The sequence below is a fragment of the Schistocerca americana genome, chromosome 7, assembly GCF_021461395.2.
Source record: "Schistocerca americana isolate TAMUIC-IGC-003095 chromosome 7, iqSchAmer2.1, whole genome shotgun sequence".
NCBI classification, from domain to species: domain Eukaryota; kingdom Metazoa; phylum Arthropoda; class Insecta; order Orthoptera; family Acrididae; genus Schistocerca; species Schistocerca americana.
This window is the reverse complement of record NC_060125.1, coordinates 309,883,328-309,905,815: the sequence shown is the minus strand read 5'-3', so window position 1 is coordinate 309,905,815 and position 22,488 is coordinate 309,883,328. Positions and strand designations below refer to the sequence as shown.

At 41.1% G+C, this 22,488-nt stretch overlaps 1 protein-coding gene across 1 annotated transcript in view; it reads right to left on the bottom strand.

Annotated features, from left to right (window-relative positions):
- LOC124622503 overlaps window positions 1-22,488 on the bottom strand; it is an 85,173-nt gene that overhangs the window by 25,596 nt on the left and 37,089 nt on the right. The window contains exon 4 of the mRNA XM_047148221.1: window positions 3,377-3,553. Coding sequence (XP_047004177.1) covers window positions 3,377-3,553 — 177 coding nt within the window. The remainder of the gene's footprint in view (window positions 1-3,376; window positions 3,554-22,488) is intronic.

Sequence of the window (22,488 nt, the reverse complement as noted above, 5' to 3'; positions counted from 1 at the left end):
ACAATCGCCCTCGTGTGCATCCTTACCACAGGTTACTCATTTGGCTGGGTGTTGTGAAGACATTCGAGTGTTGTTGAAATGATGACACTTGCAGCAGTGCATCAGGTTCAGAATGTATGGTCAAACTGTGGTAACTTCATACTCTACTTGATCTTGGATGGAAGCATCACTCTATCAAAGGGGATAAAAAGGGTGTGTGTGGGCACTAAGGATGCAACTACCTTTTTCATAACCCAATGGGCAGCAATCACACCCTGATGAGAGAGGTAAATTTGGATTTCTGCCTCAGTCAGATCATCTAGCAGCCTAGTGCAAATAACACCATGGAAAGAATTCAGAGTTCTATGGGCCTCGACACAAGCAGGATAGCCATGGAGAAGCAATACGGCAAACAGTTGTTGTGCTTGAGGATCAGAAGTAGTCTCCAAAAGCAAAGTGCCATTGCATAAACGAGAGCAGGATTTCACAGGTCCGGCAACTGCATCATCATTTTTCTGAATAAGAAATAGATTTACCTTTGCAAAGCTCTGACCAGCTTCAGTATGTGTAACCACAAGGAACCATGCTGCAACTGTGGGGGGGGGGGGGGGGAGGTCTTCGAATCGGGCACTTCATTCCATTTAAGTTCTGTAGACATGGACTGTGAAGATGATGACTGGCTCATTGTGAGAAAATCTCCCATGATTGCCAGCATCTCCGATGGCATACTCCTTCCAACTGGGAACCTCCCCACCCCACCCTCCTTAGAGGGGGGCTACCCGCCTTAGGTAATTGTTGTCCACACCTCAGGCCATACATCCTGGTCACCTGACAGAGGGCCCAATTGGCAATTTGGAAAGGTAGCAGCTCAAGCATTCACCCCTCCCTGGGCCTGGCCTATACCAGGGTTGAGGTTGGGTTGTTTGGGGGAAGAGACCAAACAGCGAGGTCATCTGTCCCATCGGATTAGGAAAGGATGGGGAAGGAAGGCGACTGTGCCCTTTCAAAGGAACCATCCCAGCATTTGCCTGGAGCGATTTAGGGAAATCACAGAAAACCTAAATCAGGATGGCCGGACACGGGATTGAACCATCGTCCTCCTGAATGCGAGTCCAGTGTGCTAGCCACTGCGCCACCTCGCTCGGTCCTATACCAGGGGGTATGTGCAAATCCTAACTGTCAACCTGTGCAAATCCTAACTGTCAACCCGGGGCTGGGAATCACATGTTACCCAGTCACCTGTTACACATCACATGCATGGGCCGGTCTTCAGGCACAGAGAGGAAGAACGAAAAGAGGAGCCTCAAATGCCAAAATGGAGGAAGGAGATAGGAGAAGGTGAACAAAGAAACAGGAATGAAAAACAGTGGTGAGACTGTTCTTATGTCAGCTACAGAAAATGCAGAACACATTCCCAAAAACACCCCAAACATGTTCCCCAATGGAGGGGAAAAGGAATAGCAAGAGGTTAGACACGCAGCATGTAAGGGAAAAGATGATGCAAAAGCTGGGGCTCCATGGTAGCCAAGTATGAACCCGCCAAAGAGCGGCAAGGTCCCGGGGTGGGGAGGGTGGGGGGGTGGGGGGGTGGGGGGGGCGGAGGGGGGGGCCTTATCAGTTTTCAGGATGAGATCTCTGTGAAAAATCACACATTGGACCATACTAAGAGATTGGTGAGGGGTAATAGACACTGGGACATTGTCAAGATAATCACAAGCATGAAGAGCTGCAGATTTGGTGGCAGAAACAGCTTTTCTCAACAGAGAGCCTGACCGCACCTTACGGAGAGACTCCACTTTGCCAAACTTGTCCTCCATATTCTCCATAAAAAACAATGGCTTTGTGGCGGTGAATGTGTGCCCATTCATTATAGTACAGGCCAGGTAGCAGGGAAAGTGTTTCATCCCATGACGGTAAGCCTGGCCCTCCTCCCAGGGTGTAGCCATGGAAGGGAAGACTACAAGGTTGTACGAAGCAGCATTCAAGCATTCAATGATCTGCTGCCACTTGAAGAAATGGCAAGAGTTTTTCAGCTTGATACATTTCATATACCAAGCATCTGCCCTGATACCACCCACTTTGATCACGGGCTTTTCTCATGGGCGCCACCCACCCACAGCAACGGCTACCTGGTAGTACAGTGGCCTTTGCCAGGAGTTCCAATGCTCCATTATGTGGGGAGGGAACAGCTCAGCTTTGAGTAGTATATTCTCTGTGTTGTCAGGGGGGGAGGGGGTCAGCCACAGGAGGCTGAGGCATACAGGTACATAACAGCCCCACCACGCGGACTGGCTACCCATGCCAGTGACCTAGCTGAGCGAAGGGGGGGGGGGGGGGGGGGGAGAGGAATCCATACTGTAGATGATGCTAGGAAGGGAGTTCATCCCCAAATGGCTCACTCTAAAGACAGAAAATTTAGAAGTGGATGTCAAACCCGAAGGGGGACCAAAAATGTCAAAAAGGATTAAAGAAAAGGCAACAGGAACAAAATCACAAGGAACCAGGTGGATAGCCAGGTTGACATAAATAAAAACACTAAGAGAGGAGAAGGAGAGGATGGTGGGAAAGGACCCAGGATGCAGAGGGAGGGTTATGGTGAATGAAATGCAGCCCAGGGTGGAAAAATGGGCTGCAACAATTTGGGGCCCTGTGTGCGCCATGCATGAACTCACGAATGAACCAAAAGTGAAATGGAGCATATGCAGAGAAATATCACATCTTACAGACTGTGAAATGAAAAAGTAAAAATTATTCTACTCACTATGCTTCCCACCACTCCCTGTGTGTGTGTGTGTGTGTGTGTGTGTGTGTGTGTGTGTGTGTGTGTGTTCTACTTCAGAAGAAGGCCTTTTTGCTGAAAACTAAAACACAGTCTTGTAACATTTGGAAATAGGATGAGGTACTGCATGTAGCTTATTATTGAGTGATAATCAACAAAGCAATTACAACTGTCAAGCCTACTGAGAATATGTTATTCCCATGGCTCACCAATATAAATGTGTCTCTCAATCTTGTAATGTATGGGACTAAGAAGGCAAGAGACGGAGGGAGTAGTGGGAGTGGTAATAAGAATTTGACCATATAACACCATTTCACATGTAATCTGGAGACTGCCCTACATCAAGACAGTATGCTGACACTAGTATTAAAGCTAGTATTCATGTGGGTTCATGTGGCATGATACATGCATATAAATAACTCTACCTCCTACATAATTGAAAATTGTAACAATAAAAATCCTTCTGTACTTCATGTCATCAATTTCTTGTAGTGTTAACAAAAACAATGAAGAAATGGAAGCATAAAGAATCACTCTTTTTTTTTATAAACAACATATTACAGTAAATATTTTATATCTTCACAGGAACCCATCACATTTTGTTTTAAAATTACTAACTTTTGTGACATATTCTTCTTCTCCTGAAAATTCACACCAAGCCACTGACGGAGATCTTCAGGAAAGTGGTAATTATCAGGTAACCATGGTGGACCATTCACCTTAAGGATCTCCAAGAAAGGTTTCAACTGTGAGAACCATTCACAAGCACAACTAATTAGGTACTTCCCATATGCCCTGAAAGTACAATAAAATCTGAATTATATTAAATTGCTGTGGAATCAAAATGACATGCTCAAAATGGCAAAAGCTTTTGACTGGGATTGAACAAATTCTCTATCAACAGCCTTTGAGAAACAAGGTACTGATTGTCTGTATTTTAATGTATTTAAGATTACATACATATATGCATCCATTATACATCATCAAACAGAGGGAAATTTAGAATTTAAAGTACAGCCAGGCAGGACTATTCTCAGCAACCCATGGTTTTTTTTTTTCAGATCCTTAAACTGGGAAAACAAATAAAGAATACATTTTAATGGACTACATGTGAACTACCTTCATTTTACTGATGGCACTGTGGTGATTCCCTATAAGACAAATAAACTGCCACAACAAATCAAATAACATACTAGAACAAGTTTGACAGTAGCTCTGAAAACTAATTACAATAAGACTAAATTAATGTGTAACACAACATCATAGAAAATTGTGAAAATTACCAATGAATTCACAGAACTTGGGTGGAGTTGGCAGTCTTCCTTTAAGTGCAACCCTGGGCCACAGATAGGGGAGTGTTCAAGGGATATGGTGTGGGAAAGGGGGGGGGGGGGGGGAGAGACTAAATAAAATCTTCAAGATGGGTGATTGCAGACTTTCTCAGCGTATTCCAGTGACTAAATATTTTCAGGTAATCAGCCAAGTAGTAGTGTTATCTTGTCACAACATTTCAATGAGTTTTGTACCCATCTTTGCCTGAACATGATGGGTATGAAAACTCATTGAAACATTGTGACAAAATGATGCCACAACTCGGCTGATCACCTGGGGAGATTTCATAAGTGAATATTACAATGAAATAGAATAATGGAAAGTCCTTGATGAAAAATAAATAATGGAAGCAGTAAAGCACATTTCACCACATAGCAAATGATGAGCAGATGTAAACAAGACAGAACATGTTGCTAAGCATTCAGATAAGTTCATATTCAGAGATAACATAATATACATGCACCAAGCATGCGAACAACGAAAAAAAAAAAAAAAAAAAAAAATCCCAGATTTTCTGGCTAAAAATACACTTTCCCCAGGTGAAAGAACATTTTTTCCATGCTAAGTGACAATATATATTTCCTTGTAGCTGTATAACTTACCAGTCCCTTGAATGGTACAGATTTTATACACTGGTGGGGAACTTCCCGGCACTTTAGGAAATGAAAGACAGCAAAAAGAAACACATTTTGGAAAGAGCCCCTACCCGCAGCAACAGCACATTTTTGTATTCTTAAAGTATAAATCTGAATTCCACCAAATAAAGGACAGTAGTTGTGAAGCACTGAAATTGTGTTTGCGATAAGCTTTCATCAGCCAATCATAGCTCATGTCACGTGGTCTCTCCAGCCTGTGACAGCAAATATTCTGAACATCAGACATGTGATACAGTCAACCAATAATGACATCACTGTTAAGCAGCATGAACACACAACCAGGAAAAGTCAGTGGTTTATATTAATATGAGTATGTATAGAGTATAGCTACAAGAAATTTTTTTTGATGGTTTATGAGTTGCATTCTCCACTTACATTTCTCTGTTATGTATTCTTGCACTATAATATTATTGTCATGATTTAAATATGTTCTTTGGATAACTTACGTCATTCTTGCATTGGATAGTATAACAAACAATTCAGCTCATACAAAATACGACTATCTGTTCCACTGTTTGGCAGCTGTACACTAACCAATGTATTTTGCTATGGTATGAATCATATGATGGAACTTTTATTTTAACAATTTACACTTCATTTTTCTTAGATACAATTTTCTATATTACAGTTCTGAAGACAGCTTGTATAAGGGTTTTTCTAAATCCACAGATTTATTAGATATCCTGTACAATGGAAGATAAACACAACTGGCACTAATTTAACTGGAGAAACAATCTAGGAAAAAAGGAAGTTCCCAAATATCTAGACAATAGCACTAATCCACCCACTGCACAAGACGGTGACAAAACAGATCCCAGCAGTACAGGGATTATCCTTACTTTCTATTACATATAACTTTTTCTGTCACATTTCTCTGAAAAATTGAAGAATACTGCACACACATTAGAAAAATGTCAGGTGAGCTTTAGGAATGATTTACTTTTCAATCGACTAGCTCCTCAATCGGCCTCACAATGGCCGAGTACACCAGCGCTCAACAGACACGGACGGTAACCCATCCAAGTGCTAGCCAAGACCGACAGTGCTTAACTTCGGTGATCTGACATGAACCAGTGTCACCACCGCAGTAAGGCCATTGGCAATCTGAAGCTAATACTGACAGAAAATTCTGAAAGAGCTAAGGGATTCGGATGTAAATTTCAATGAGGCTTATTACACCATAAACAGTCTCAGTCTTGTATCTTGCCCAGGCAATGGCGCCGATTTCACCACAGCAGATATCAGTATTGCTGATTCAAAGAGGCTACGGGACATGGCAACTCTGGATACATGACACTCTCAGCAACCCACCTGGTCTTGCCACCTAGAGGCCAGACTGCCATTACAAGCAGGGAATGAGACCTCCACTGATACATCATTAGCCAGACTGAAGAAGTTGACATCATCCTTGTTACAGGCAACTGAAACCTGGCCTCTATCTCTATCTCTATCTCTCTCTCTCTCTCTCTCTCTCTCTCTCTCTCTCTCTTTTCTGGACTGGACTATGGATTGTTATATGTACTATTGATTGCAGTGCTGATAATATCTTTGCAAGAACTTACAGATGTTTAGAACCAAGGAAGCATGTACTAAAATAGTAACAAGGATTCTGGTCACAGTTCAGAACTCAAACTCAGGAAGCAGGCAACGAAGGCAAACATCTACATCTACATACATAGTCCGCCAGCCACCATATAGTGGATAGCAGAGGGTATATTATACCACTGCTAATCTTTCTCTTTCCTATTCCCCTCGAAATCTGGTGTGGGAAAAACGACTATCTATACACTTCCATGCAAGCCCTGATTTCTCTCATCTTGTCTTCACAGTCCTCAAACATAATGTACATTGGTAGTAGTGGGATCATTCTGCAGTCCATCGCAAATGCTGGTTCTCTAAACTTTCTCAATAGTGTTTTCCGAACAGAAAGATGTCTTCGCTCCAGAAACTTCCTTCTTGGGTTCATACAGCATTTCTATAATACTTGTGTACTGATCGAAACTAACTGCTTCTTATTTGCTTTAATGTCTTCCTGTAATCTGACCTGGTGGAGATGCCAAACACATGAGCAGTTCTCAAAAATGGACCCCACAAGAGTTCTGTACAGGGCTACTACAAATGATTGAAGCGATTTCATAAATTCACTGTAGCTCCATTCATTGACATATGGTCACGACACACTACAGATACGTAGAAAAACTCGTAAAGTTTTGTTCGGCTGAAGCTGCACTTCAGGTTTCTGCCGCCAGAGCGGTCGAGAGGGCAGTGAGACAAAATGCCGACAGGAGCCGAGAAAGCGTATGTCGTGCTTGAAATGCACTCACATCAGTCAGTCATAACAGTGCAACGACACTTCAGGACGAAGTTCAACAAAGATCCACCAACTGCTAACTCCATTCGGCGATGGTATGCGCAGTTTAAAGCTTCTGGATGCCTCTGTAAGGGGAAATCAACGGGTCAGCCTGGAGTGAGCGAAGAAACGGTTGAACGGGTGCGGGCAAGTTTCACGCGTAGCCCGCAGAAGTCGACGAATAAAGCAAGCAGGGAGCTAAACGTACCACAGCCGACGGTTTGGAAAATCTTACGGAAAAGGCTAAAGCAGAAGCCTTACCGTTTACAATTGCTACAAGCCCTGACACCTGATGACAAAGTCAAATGCTTTGAATTTTCGGCGCGGTTGCAACAGCTCATGGAAGAGGATGCGTTCAGTGCGAAACTTGTTTTCAGTGATGAAGCAACATTTTTTCTTAATGGTGAAGTGAACAGACACAATGTGCGAATCTGGGCGGTAGAGAATCCTCACGCATTCGTGCAGCAAATTCGCAATTCACCAAAAGTTAACGTGTTTTGTGCAATCTCACGGTTTAAAGTTTACGGCCCCTTTTTCTTCTGCGAAAAAAACGTTACAGGACACGTGTATCTGGACATGCTGGAAAATTGGCTCATGCCACAACTGGAGACCGACAGCGCCAACTTCATCTTTCAACAGGATGGTGCTCCACCGCATTTCCATCATGATGTTTGGCATTTCTTAAACAGGAGATTGGAAAACTGATGGATCGGTTGTGGCGGAGATCATGATCAGCAATTCATTTCATGGCCTCCACGCTCTCCCGACTTAACCCCATGCAATTTCTTTCTGTGGGGTTATGTGAAAGATTCAATGTTTAAACCTCCTCTACCAAGAAACGTGCCAGAACTGCGAGCTCGCATCAACGATGCTTTCGAACTCATTGATGGGGACATGCTGCGCCGAGTGTGGGAGGAACTTGATTATCGGCTTGATGTCTGCCGAATCACTAAAGGGGCACATATCGAACATTTGTGAATGCCTAAAAAAACTTTTTGAGTTTTTGTATGTGTGTGCAAAGCATTGTGAAAATATCTCAGATAATAAAGTTATTGTAGAGCTGTGAAATCGCTTCAATCATTTGTAATAACCCTGTATGTGCTCTTCTATATGGATAAACTACACTTTCCTAGAATTCTCTCAATAAACTGAAAGTTCTCTTCACCCCCTCTTGTGTCCTCATTTGATTACATGTTGCTTTACAACTCAAAGTGTAGATATTTAATCAACATACCTATGTCAAGCATGGACCCAGAGAGTTTTATTAAAGTTCAGCAGCAGCAATTAGCATGTCAACACCAACAGGCCCACTTGGAACAATGGAGGAAGTCGTAATCAATGTTACAGAATTTCAAGGTCTTTCCCACAGATGTGATTTTTTGTTTACTACCTTCAGCTGCAATCATTTGTATCCAGATTCTTTGTGTGAGATTTAATCATCTGGTTCACTCCAGACCAGGATGTGTGTTTACAAACACTACAGGACTCTCGAACCTGAGAAGAGGTTTACAAACTTGCTGTACCTCATGTGGTTTCAAGTCACCACATTACTTGTTTGAGCAAGACGTGTCTTTTATTGATAGTGCACTCTGCTTCCATGGAAAATTGCAGAACCGCTTCTGGTGACAGTAGTATTGTGTCTTCTGTTCAGTTATATTTCTACAACAAATCACAGATCATCCCATTTGCGCAACAAATCACAAAAACAGGATTTGAATCACTTATCCTTTAGTAGAGAATGCAGTGAGCTCGGCGTTGTGTATCTCGTGGAGCACATTCAGATAATTAGTGTCCAGCTTACAATTCATGCACGCACCGCTCCCATGATTGTCCCCTTCCTGGGTGTCCCCAGTGTTACCTTACTCACATCCGACAGATCCCTTTATGATGTACATGATGTACCACATGAGGTACAGCAAGTTTGAAAACCTCTTCTCAGGTTCGAGAGTCCTGTAGTGTTTGTAAACACACATCCTGGTCTGGAGTGAAACAGAAAATGTGGAATATACTCACCATTCATGATTGCTCAGTTACGATTCAGCTGGATACACGGGCTTCCATGAAGACACCTACACTCAGACTGGGTCTTCCCAATCAGCATCTACTGAGCTACAGACGATAGCATATGTCCCATGTGATCACTGTGAAGTGATGGTCTGCTGCAAGAATGTCAACAGAAAATTAACATTTTATAATGTTACTTCAGGCCATATCCAGAAAGATTTTTGATGTCAATGCTTTTCACGCATATGGCTTTCAGTTCGACCATTTAGCAAACGTGATTTCCTCTTTGGCACCTTTGGACAATCTTGAAAATCTGAGTGAAGAGTTCTCAACTGTCTTCGACCCTGGGCTAGGTGGCATCCCAATTATGTGGCACATAATGAATTGAAACCATTAGATACTCCATGTTTCATCTGCACATGTCCAGTTCCCAGTGCACTTCACAACATGTTCAAAGCAGAAATAGAGTGTCTTGACATGTCGGCATAGTACTGCCAGTTACTATAAGCTTATAGGGTACTCCACTGATTTTTCTTCGAAGCCTGGCAGCAGACTTCACCTCTGTGGAGATTTTAAAACAACTGTTGAAGCTCAAGCAGTTGTGAAGACTTACTCCATTCCTAGCTCCAAGGAACTTACGTCAAAACTAATAAGAGGAAAATCTTTTTTCAAAACTGTCTAGCAGAGGTCTATCTACAGCTACCACTGGACGAGGTTTGCCTGCAGTTAATGGTCATCAGTTCTCCCTTTGGCCTATATCACTACAATCGTCTTCATTTCAGTATGGCTAGTGACCCTGCAATCTTTCAGCATTATCTGAAACAGATCATCCATGACATCCCATGCAACACACACAACCTAGATGACAACCTTGTTACAACACAATGGCCTGTGTAGCAACTTAAAGAAATCTGAAAACTTAAAACAGAGCTCACCATTTGCAGCATAATCAACAGGACCAATTGCAGACTTCTAGTACAGAGCCGAATGGAGGTCTGAATCAGAGGCTCAGATGGTTCTGCGACTGTGTAGGCTGCAAATTCCTCAACTTGCACCACAGATTCCTCGACTTGCACCACATGATCGTTGGGTTTTGGGGTCTGCTGAATAGGTTAGGAGTCCACTACATGAAGGAGGTGGCTACACGGGTAGCAGGGGCTGTGTGGTGTGGACTGGGCAGTTTTTTAGTTTAGAGGATCTTGGGAAAACACAAAAAGGGCTTCAGTCACAAAGGGTGCAGGCCAAACACAGGAAGAACATAGATACAGGAACCATTGGTACAACAGTTGTAAATTGTTGCAGCTGTGTTGGGAAAGTACCAGAGCTCCAATCATTAATAGAAAGCACCGATGCTCCAATCGTTATAGGCACTGAAAGCTGGCTACAGCCAGAGATAAGTTCTGTCGAAATTTTTGGGTAGAACCTAATGGTGTTCCGAAATGGTAGGCTAAACACAGTTGGTGGTGGCATGTCTGTTGCTGTTAGAAGTAGTTTATCTTGTCGCAAAATTGAAGTAGATAGTTCCTGTGAGTTAGTATGGGCAGAGTTCATTCTTGGCAACCAGAATAAAATAATAGTTGGATCCTTTTACCAACCCCCAAATCCAAATGATACAATAGCTGAAAGGTTCAAAGAAAATATGAGTTTAATTTCAAACACAAACTCGACTCATACAATTACAGCTTATGGTGCCTTTAATTTACCCTTGATATGTTGCCAAAAATACATGTTTAAATCTGGAGGTACACATAAAACATCATCTGAAATTGTGCTAAATGCATTCTCTGGAAATTATTTCAAGTAGTTAGTTCATGAGCCCTTGTGAATAGTAAACAGTTGTGATAAGACACTTGACCTCTTAGCAACAAATAATCCTGAGCTAAAAACAAGCATCAAAACGGATACAGGGATGAGTGAAAACAGGGTTGATGTAGTGAGACTGAATACTGTAACCCCAAAATCCTGTAAAAATAAACAAAAAATATACCTATTCAAAAAAAGCAGACAAAAATTCATCTAACGCCGTCCTGAGAGACAATCTCCACTCCTTCCAAAGTAACAATGTAAGTGCAGACCAGATGTAGCTTGAATTCAAAGAAATAGTATTGGCAGCAATTGAGAGATTTACATCAAATAAATTAACAAACATTAAACGGATGGAAAAAAATGCACGATTGGCTTTTACAGAAGCTTGAAATTTAGTGCAGATTTCAATGTGAGATGCTTATAATAGTTTCCACAATGAGACTTTATCTCAAAACCTGGCAAAAAATCCAAAGAGATTCTGGTTGTATGTGAAGTATGCTAGTGGCAAGACACAATCAATGCCTTCTCTGCGCGATAGCAATGGAAATACTATGGCTAACAGTGCTGCCAAAGCAGAGTTACTAAATACACCCTTCTGAAATCCCTTCACTGAAGAAGACGAAGAAAATATTCCAGAATTCTAATCAAGAACAGCTGCCAACATCAGTAATGTAGAAATAGATATCCTCGGAGTAGTGAAGAAACTTAAATCACTTAACAAAAGCAAGTCTTTTGCTCTAGACTGTATACCAATTAGGTTCCTTTCAGGGTATGTTGATACAATAGCTCCATATTTAACAATCATATAAAACCATTCGCATGATGGAAGATCCGTACCCAAAGACTGGAAAGTTGCACAGGAAACACCAATATTCAAGAAATGTGGTAGGAGTAATTCACTAAATTACAAGCCCATATTACTAACATCGATATACAGCAGGATCTTGGAACATACATTGTGTTGGAGCATTATGCATTACCTTGAAGAGAACGATCTACAGACACACAGTCAACATGGATTTAGAAAGCATCATTCTTGTGAAACACAACCAGCTCTTGACTCACACGAGGTGTTGAGTGCTAATAGCAAGGGATCTCAAATGGACTCTGTATTTCTATATTTCCAGAAGGCTTTTGACGCTGTACCACACAAGTGGCTTGTACTGAAATTGCATGTTTATGGAATATGTCTCAGTTAAGTGACTGGATTTGTGACTTCCTGTCAGAGAGGTCACAGTTCATAGTAATTGATGGAAAGCCATCGAGTAAAACAGAAGTGATTTCTGGTGTTCCCTTAGGTAGTGTTATAGACCCTTCGATGTTCCTTATCTATATAAATGATTCAGAAGACAATCTGAGCAGCCATATTAGGTTGTTTGCAGACAATGCTGTTGTTTATCGACTAGTAAAGGCATCAGAAAATCAAAACAAATTGCAAAACTATTTAGAAAAGGTATCGATATGGGGCAAAAATTGGCAATTGACCCTAAATAACGAAAAGTGTGAGGTCATCCACATGAGTGCTAAAAGGAATCCATTATATTTCAATTACATGATAAATCAGTCAAATCTAAAGGCCATAAATTCAACTAAATACCTAGGAATTACAATTACAAACAACTTAAATTGGAAGGAACGCATAGAAAATGTTATGGGGAAGGCTAACCACAGACTGCGTTTTATTCGCAGGACACTTCGAAAATGTAACGGTTCTACCAAAGAGATTGTCTACACTATGCTTGTCCCAGTCAAATCTAAAGGCCATAAATTCAACTAAATACCTAGGAATTACAATTACAAACAACTTAAGTTGGAAGGAACGCATAGAAAATGTTATGGGGAAGGCTAACCACAGACTGCGTTTTATTCACAGGACACTTCGAAAATGTAACGGTTCTACTAAAGAGATTGTCTACACTATGCTTGTCCATCCTCTTTTAGAATACTGCTGCACAGTGTGTGATCCTTACCAGATAGGACTGACGGAGTACATCGAGAAAGTTCAAAGAAGGGCAGCATGTTTTGTATTATTTGAAATAGGGGAGAGAGTATCACTGAAAATATACAGGAGATTTGGGGTGAACATAATTAAAACATAGGCATTTTTTGCTGTGGTGGAATCTTCTCACGAAATTTCTTATGTTGAAGGTGGTCCGATGAACCCTCTGCCGCGTACTTAAATGTGATTCGCAGGGTATCCATGTAGATGTGGATGTAGATATAGACTACCTGGGACACATTCCTTGTATGAGCAATGAATAAAAATGTCAAAGCCACCATAATCTCCCTCCACTGAGTAATATTAGAGAATTACAATTCTTCCTGGGTAATGTTAATTATGTTGGGAAATTTAACCCCAGGCTTTAGAAATAATCAAGCCTCTCAACCCTATGAAAGGCACCAAACTTCGGTGGAACATTGCTTTTCAACAAGTTTCTGACTGCTTAAACAGTGGCCTCGAGCATGTTCCATGCCTAACCATGTTTGGCCTTAGCAAACCAATGGTCCTCAGCATCACTGCCTCCCAACATGGGATTGGTGCAGTTTTCTCATAAAAAAGTCCTGACAGCACAGAACATTCCACTGCATATTCCTTGAAAACACAGAAACATCCTCCTGTCAATTATACTCAAATAAAGAAACAAACATTATGAATCATTTTGCCAAAATTTCATGACTTCCTCTACGGAGCAACCTGATCACTGAACACACACTCCTAGTTGCCCCTGCAGCCCTCAAAGCCATATAACAGAGAAAACAGCTCAGTAATTACACAGGCACATTTTATTCATAAGCAAGTATCAATACGAAATCCACTATAGATACACTGCTTGGCACACCAATGCCGATGTGCTTTCTCGACTCCACAAGGCTCCTAATCTACACTTTGACTAGGAGAATGCAATGAATATTGCTATTGCTGAGGAGCTACAGTGTGTTCTCAGGAGATTCCCCAACACTGTTTGAGAGATCGCTCAAGTCACAGCTGAGTAAACACAAACTGGTTGTGACAAGTGAGGCCGTGGTGGAGAGGTATTTTGCCACAAGAAACGGTGCTGGCAGACGTGTCCTTCCACGCTGTGCCTGGTGACCGCATTGTATATATCAACTAATCTACCAATACATCAGGAGTGATGGTAAGGAAGGATGTTTGTAATTGAAAGAATAAGTACAGAAATGAACAGAATGCACAGATGCAAAGAGAATAATGAGTGCACCAGACTTCGTGACCCAGGCCCACCCTAAAGCGCCCCATTTGGGCACAGTATGCTCACTTCAAAACATTTGCACTGTAGCATGTCGCCATGATGCACGCAAATCTGAGTGAGCAAATCCCCCATCCCACTCTCCAACTGTGGAGACTGGTAGTAGTAGAGACAGGAAAACAATAAACAGGTAAGGGTACAGATTGGATTGGGAGATTAAAAATGATGGCAATGAAAATGAAATGGAGTTGGGTGAGGCACATGCCATGTGAATGGATGGCAGATGGACTAAAGAAGTTCTTTTCTGAATAATGTAAGATAGAAAAAGACTAAGACAATAACTTCATGAAAGGTGAGTAATTGGAACTGGAAAATACGCGCCGACCGGAGTGGCCGAGCGGTTAAAGGCGCTACAGTCTGGAACCGCACGACCGCTACGGTCGCAGGTTCGAATCCTGCCTCGGGCATGGATGTGTGTGATGTCCTTAGGTTAGTTAGGTTTAAGTAGTTCTAAGTTCTAGGGGACTTATGACCACAGCAGTTGAGTCCCATAGTGCTCAGAGCCATTTGGAAAATATGCAGGAGGAATAAGGCCACTGAAGATTATAATGCATGGCAAAATTTAGAGAATGCCTTTTCCAGCAGCAGATATTAAGATGCTTCGGATCACCACCTTATTTCCGGGTGATAATTATTGTATAGTTCTACTATTACACCTTTTACAGTAACACCAATTCCCAAAATTGTATAAAACACAGTTAATTACAGTGCTTACACTTGGTTCTGTCACCTTGATGTTTAATGCCAAAGTGCAATACCCACTCACACATGGCAGGTGGCAGCACTAGCAGTGGAGGGTATATAGAGCATATTGGGGGATGTGGAAAACAATGTAGTTATTATCATAATGGGGAAAAAAAGCACTTTATCTGACATCCACAAGAACATGATCATTGGCTTTCAGGCTGAAGGTGGAAGCATTTCCGAAATGGCTGAGTCTGTAAACTGTCCGTGTGCCGCCATGGTTAAACTATATGAACAGACATGCAACTGTTGAACAATGGATCATCCAGATGAACCAAGGGGCTACCAACAGTGTTTCCTCAATTACTGTTCAACAAAAGTTGCTGCGAATGGGCCTCTGCACCAAGCACCTGGTTCATGCACCCATGCTGACTGCTGTTCACCGGCACATTTCCAATCCCTATGTAACCACTGATAGCACAAGGGAATAGTATACTCTTAACTTGTTTGATCTAGTAATTAGAGAATTCTTGAATACCTGTAAGTTCACATAACATGCTCTGTTTCCTTCTTGTACTCTTTCTCTAATACACTCTCTCAATTGTTATTGCTAGTTAACAGGGCACCTAAATAATGGAAGCAGCTGTCAGCTTTAAAATATCTATTAGTGGCCTCCAGTTCATGTGGTTTTTTCTTGTCTTACACTTGCACATTACCATGAATTTGATCTTTTTTTCATTTTGCTCCTTCTGCTTCCATTATTTCGTCCACTTCTTTAAGGGTGTTTACACTCTTGCCACAATTGCAATATCAACTGGATCTGCACGTATCTGAGTGGATTTCATCATTATTTATTGTTCCTCTCTTATCTATTTTTTGTATCAGACTATGCAGTGTTAAGCAGAACAGGAATGCAGAGAAATCATCACAGTGTTTCACTCCATGTGTAAAGTTAAGGCTCTTGGTCATTTTGTTGTCCACTTTAGCTTTTGCCTTTATGTCCTTCATTGTTGACTCAACTAACCTTCTTAACTTGTCACAGATGCTCAATTTTTTTTCATATGTTATACAATGCTGGCCTGTTAATACACTATTGGCCATTAAAATTGCTACACCACGAAGATGACATGCTACAGATACGAAATTTAACCGATAGGAAGAAGATGCTGTGATATGCAAATGATTAGCTTTTCAGAACATTCACACAAGGTTGACGCTGGTGGCGACACCTACAATGTGCTGACATGAGGAAAGTTTCCAACCGGTTTCTCAGAAACAAACAGCAGTTGACTGGCGTTGCCTGGTGAAACGTTGTTGTGATGCCTCGTGTAAGGAGGAGAAATGCGTACCATCACGTTTCCGACTTTGATAAAGGTCAGATTGTAACCTATCGCGATTGCGGTTTATCGTATCACGACATTGCTGCTCGCATTGGTCGAGATCCAATGACTGTTAGCAGAATATGGAATCGGTGGGTTCAGGAGGGTAATACGGAACACCGTGCTGGATCCCAACGGCTTCGTATCACTAGCAGTCGAGATGACAGGCATCTTATCTGCATGGCTGTAACGGATCGTGCAGCCACGTCTCGATCCCTGAGTCAACAGATGGGGACATTTGCAAGACAACAACAATCTGCACAAACAGTTCGACGCCATTTGCAGCAGCATGGACTATCAGCTCGGAGACCGTGTCTGCGGTTACCCTTGACGCTGCATCACAGACAGGAGCGCCTGCGATGGTGTACTCAACGACGAACCTGGGTGCACACATGGCAAAACATCATTTTTTCTGATGAATTCAGGTTCTGTTTACAGCATCTTGATGGCTGCATCCATGTTTGACGACATCGTGGTGAACGGACATTGGAAGCATGTATTCATAATCGCCATACTGGCGTCTCACCCGGCGTGATGGTATGGGGTTACAAGTCTCAGTCACCTCTTGTTCACATTGACGGCACCTTGAACAGTGGATGTTACATTTAAGATGTGTTACAACCCATGACTCTACCCTTCATTCGATGCCTGCAAAACCCTACATTTGAGCAGGATAATGCACGATCACATGTTGCTGGTCTTGTACGGGCCTTTCTGGATAAAGAAAATGTTCGACTGTTGCCCTGGCCAGCACATTCTCCAGATCTCTCACCAATTGAAAACATCTGGACAATGGTGGCTGACCAACTGGCTCGTCACAATATGCCAGTCACTACTCTTGATGAACTGTGGTATCGTGTTGAAGCTGCATGGGCAGCTGTATCTGTACACGCCATCCAAGCTCTGTTTGACTCAATGCCCAGGCGTATCAAGGCCGTTATTACGGCCAGAGGTGGTTGTTCTGGGTACTGATTTATCAGGATCTATGCACCCAAATTGCGTAAAAATGTAATCACATGTCAGTTATAGTATAATATATTTGTCCAATGAATACCCGTTTATCATCTGCATTTCTTCTTGGTGTAGCAATTTTAAAGCTTGTACATCAACAAATATGAAATGGCAATCTATGTCATATTCATAAAATATCTAACAACAAACTACTGGTCAGAAATGCCTCCAATCGGACAGAAACCATATTGGTATTTTCTGAGGATATTTCCAATGCACTTCTTTATCCTTTTATTCAGCATCCCAGAAAATATCTTATATGACATATTACATAAAGTTATAACTCTATAAATTTCCATAACCTAACTTTTCTCCTTTCTTATATGGGGTGGTGCACGAAATGTGCACCACCATGTATATAGTTTTCCAGTCCTCATGCATGCTTTCATTCTCCCATATTTTATACATTAATGCACTTCTTTCACACATTAGAGGATGACCACCAAATTGTATAAATTATAGTAGTATCTCATGTTTACCAGGTGCACAATTATTTCTAAATTCACATATCACTGGGCTCCCCAAATGTTGGTCTTTTTGCTTCTTCCCTTTCATCTTTTCTTGCTTCTGCGAGGGTTGACTGAAAAGTAATGCCTCCACCTTTGCAACTCTTCAACAGTCGGCAGCATTGGTATGCGGCCGGTACTGGCTTGTTTCGTAGCCTCTTCTCTACAGCTCCAGTTGGCAGGAAGCCTTAGCATTGAATTGTTGTGTTGTTACAGTGTAAAGTATGGAACCCTGTGCAGATGGTCAGTCAATACGATTTAAGCGATGTGCAGTCATTGAATTCTTGATTGCAGCAGGTGTCAATCCAAAGGAAATTCATCAGAGAATAAAAGCTGTTAATGGTGATTGTGTTGATTTGAGTACTGTGCATCATTGGGTAAGTAAGTTTAAAGATGTTGAGGTGGGAACTCTGACCTGCATGACAAACAAAGAGTTGGACGTCCTGTGACAGCAACCACAGTGTTTCACAAGCAAAATGTTGACAGACTGATTCAGGATGATCATTGTATCATTCAGATAAAAATTGCAAGCACAATCGGCATTTCAACAGAATGTGTGGGTCATATTATTGCTTTGCTTGGCTATTGGAAGATCGTGCATGGTGGGTACCCCTGGTGCTGACTCCTGAAATGAAAGCGCACAGACCTGAAATTTGCCAGGAACTCCTCTCGTGTTACGAGAATGAAGGTGACACTTTTCTCCATTCAATTGTGACACGAGATGAAACGTGGGTACACCATTACGACCCAAGACAAAACGTTAATCTATGGAATATCGACATGAAGACTCGCTCCAGAAAAAGAAATTCAAGACACAGCTGGAAAAATCATGGCCACAGTGTTCTGGGATGTAGATGGTGTTATCCATGTTGATTTCCTTGATCATGGAACAACAATAAATTCAGAGGTTTACATCACAACGCTGTGAACTCTGAAATGACAGCTAACTAGGGTCTGAAAGAAAAAGGGAAAATTTTTCCTGCAGCGTTACAATGCCAAACCACATACTTCACATGCCACCACAGCAGAACTTCAGAGACTGAATTTCACCACCATACGGCATGCACCATACAGTCCAGATTTAGCACCGTCTGACTCCTATCTGTTACCAATTATGAAAGATGATCTGCAGGGACATCATTATGCTTCTGATGAAGACGTTGAGAGAACTGTGAGACTGTGGTTGTGGAAACAGTGTGTTGACTTCTTCTGCAACAGCTTCAGAAAACTTGTGCATCGTTGGCAGAAATATATCCAGTTGGCTGGTGATTATGTGGAAAAGTGAATATTGGTAATTAAAAATCACATTCTAAGGGTTATTTCTGCATTTGATTTACTAAAATATTCCCATCCAAACCCAATTAATGAAGATGCAGGCATTACTTTTCATTCAACCTTCGTATATCCTGCTCCTGTATTTGTAGATCTCCTGATACCTAATCCTAGTTGGTACTGAGCATACCTTCAAAGTTTTCTGCCCAACTCTGCAATATGTTTTGTTCGTCTGATTATTTTCCAATTTCTATTTTTATATGAATTTTGAGTGGGTTGAAGTCTTTTTCCCCGTCTTTCCTATTGCATGATGGCTGTTCCTTTAGCTCTTCTCTCTCTTGAATTTTACTTTCAGCCAAACCTTTTTCTTTTTTTTTACACATCCTATGAGCATTAGATCTTAATTCTTTACACATCCTCCACATTACATTCTATTTTAATACACCCCCACATTACATTCTATCCCATTCATCATCAAACCATCCATTTCTTTCCTTTCTTCTTATCCCAAGTGTTTCTTTTCCTACCTCCATCACCACTTTATGGATCCCATTCCATATGTCTTGATTTCCCATTGTTACCTCACTGGCTGTCAGGACTTTTTAATTTTTATTTGGTATGCTTTTATAATCAAGAGCATTCAGGTTTGCTACATCACTATTTGCTTTTTTCCCCATTCTGGTTTTATATACTACTGCTAATTTTTCTTTCACTACAGCTTTTACAGCATAGTGGTCTGTATCATAGTTTGGACCCCTGCAGCTCCATACATCTATGACTGATGTGGCATGTCATGCTTTTACTAGCACGTGGTCCACATACACTCGATTTCCCTGTTCCAAGATGTATTCTTTTTTATCTCTTTTTACGAGCCTTTTGGAGGTGCTTCCCCAGCAGCTACTACTTTACTCCATCATCATTTACCACAAGTCAGCAACTAGCAGTAGGTTGTAGTTTTGTAATTTACTACATACACTTTCCAGGTCTTCATCAAACTGTTCTTTTATTCTTTCTTCTGCTTCCTCTGTTGATGCGTATGCTGTTGTTATTGTCATATTCTTGAATTTCCATTTTATTCTCAGTCTGCTGAGTCTTTCATTTATACATTCAAATTTCAAAAGACTTTTTCTAATCTCTTTTGCTATTATAAATCCTGTTCCAGACTGCCCTGATCTCCTTTCTGGTCCACCATACACCAGAGAATACTGAGGTATCTGCCCTTGCTCTTGCCACCTCACTTCTTGTAATGCCATGATACTATACTTAAACTTCAAGATCTCTTCAGCTGCTTCTTTAATTTTTTCAGGTTTCAACATTGTTTGTATGTTCTAAGTTACTACTCTCAAATCTTTTGTCCTTTTTCCTTGCTGAATGTGTGTTCTGTATGTTCTATCCATTATCCGAGGCTCTTGTTGTGGTTCTGTAATACGACATTTTTACAGTGTAGAATTAGTGGCCCCACGACCAATCCCCATTCTGAAGCGCATGGTCTTTTTTTTAGGGTTTACTCCTTTATGAAGATTGGTTTCCCTTTGCCTTACAAGTGCTCCCTGCCCTATGTTGAGGAACACACTTTGTCTGGCTCCTCTGTCAAGACCGCTCTGGCTTGGGTGACCCTGCTGATAACTATGCTATCGGTGGCACAGCCCTTGAGTTTGTTGGACCACACAAGCTCTTCTGCCCAGCACTGAAGGTGCCTTTGCTAAGGTGGTGTCACCTGGGAGTGTATCATTGCATCCGATATCTCTATTCTGTAGCCACTTTATCATCATCATCATCTTGAGATCAAATTTACTTGGTGGTTTTACGAATTGCCTGCAATGGTATGGTGCATTATCCAGTCGAATAAGAGATCATAGCAGGAGGTTAGGAAGCACTTTCCCTCAAATTATTTATCAAAATTCACAAAATTCAACTGCCCATCATAGTCTTCCTGCAAGGATTTGGCCCAAAATCGGAGATGTAATTCTTTTAAAAACCTCTTTTTTGAATCGACGCTTCCTGTAATGAGCCTTCTGGGGGTGTTTCTCCATGCTATGATACCAGCCACTACTTTACTCCACCAGCATTTGTGACAAGTTATTATCTATCGAAGTCTCCTCTAGACAGAAAATTTCAGTTCCAGCTTCTCTGGTGTTTCTCCTTCGTACTGAGTAACGAGACCACCAGAACACTATGTTGTGAACCTTCTTTAACTTGAAGCCTTCAAAAATTTTCTCATGGAAGTAGCATTTCATTTCCACTCTAACTTACTCTTCAGTATTGGAAGCAATTTACTGATGGTACACTTTTCTTAAGGGTATAAAATTCTTCAATTGTGTGTCTAATTATTCGCTTACTGATATCATTGATTACTTCACCTCTTCTTCGCCTACGAGGAGTAAAAAAGAAAAAAAATTCTTAAAAATTTTGGCTGCACTTAATACATTGCAATGAGGTAAAACTGCATTTGTAGTACATACAATGTACAACTATGCTTCTATAAAAAGTGACCGGGCAGTAATAGTTTATGTATTTCACACCTAAGATACACACATATAATAATTTTACTCTATTGCGGAGCGTCACTTCCATCAGTGAACACATAAAATGCCAAGTTACAGTGCCCTAAGGCATTTCTAAGATATTTTGAAGAACTGTGTCACACAATGTAAGAAATAAATTAGTAAAAGATAAACAGAAATATTAATTTTATTACTGGATTATATTAACTTATTAATTCAATTTAGCATGTTCAAAGATTTGTTTTGTTTTCTCAGGAAATCATTATTTTACTTCACACACATTACACAGAAGACAAGAAATATGTTGGAAACATACCTCTTCTTACCAGGAGGAGCAGGTAGTGTGCCACAATGAGCCCTTATAAAATCGTGCTGCCTTCTCAGGTTGCATTTGTTTTTCCCCTTATACGTCGTGCTCTTTTAGCTACTTACTAACTGATATAGTAGCATTGGCTGCCTCTTTTCTCTGCAGCTACACCCAATGACATTTAACATCATTTTTCTTGCACCACTATGAATAACAACCCTATTTTTTCAAACGAGTCATCAGAATACACAGTGTTTATGGCAACTCACTAGAAGAACCAGGTACAGCCTCTTCACTCATTTTTGTGAATAATATTAACAATTACTATTCAAAATACCATATTTCAATCAACACTATATCCTCAATGACTACTTCTTGTTATGGTGTACAATATTGTTATGCATTTGAGGTTGACAATGAGTGTAAACATTTCGAAGCAACATGACTTTCACTGATCAGAAAAGGTCAATTTAAAGTGTGTAATTAGTATGTAATGGAGGCAGAGGCGAATGTGGAATGATTCAAGCAATGATATGGGCAACAAATGGCAAAATCCACTATATAAGTGATGGTGACTAGGGGAAGATCGTTATGGGTCGACGTCTGAGAAACAGCATCTCAGAGACAGGAAAGCTAGTCAGCTACTCACATTC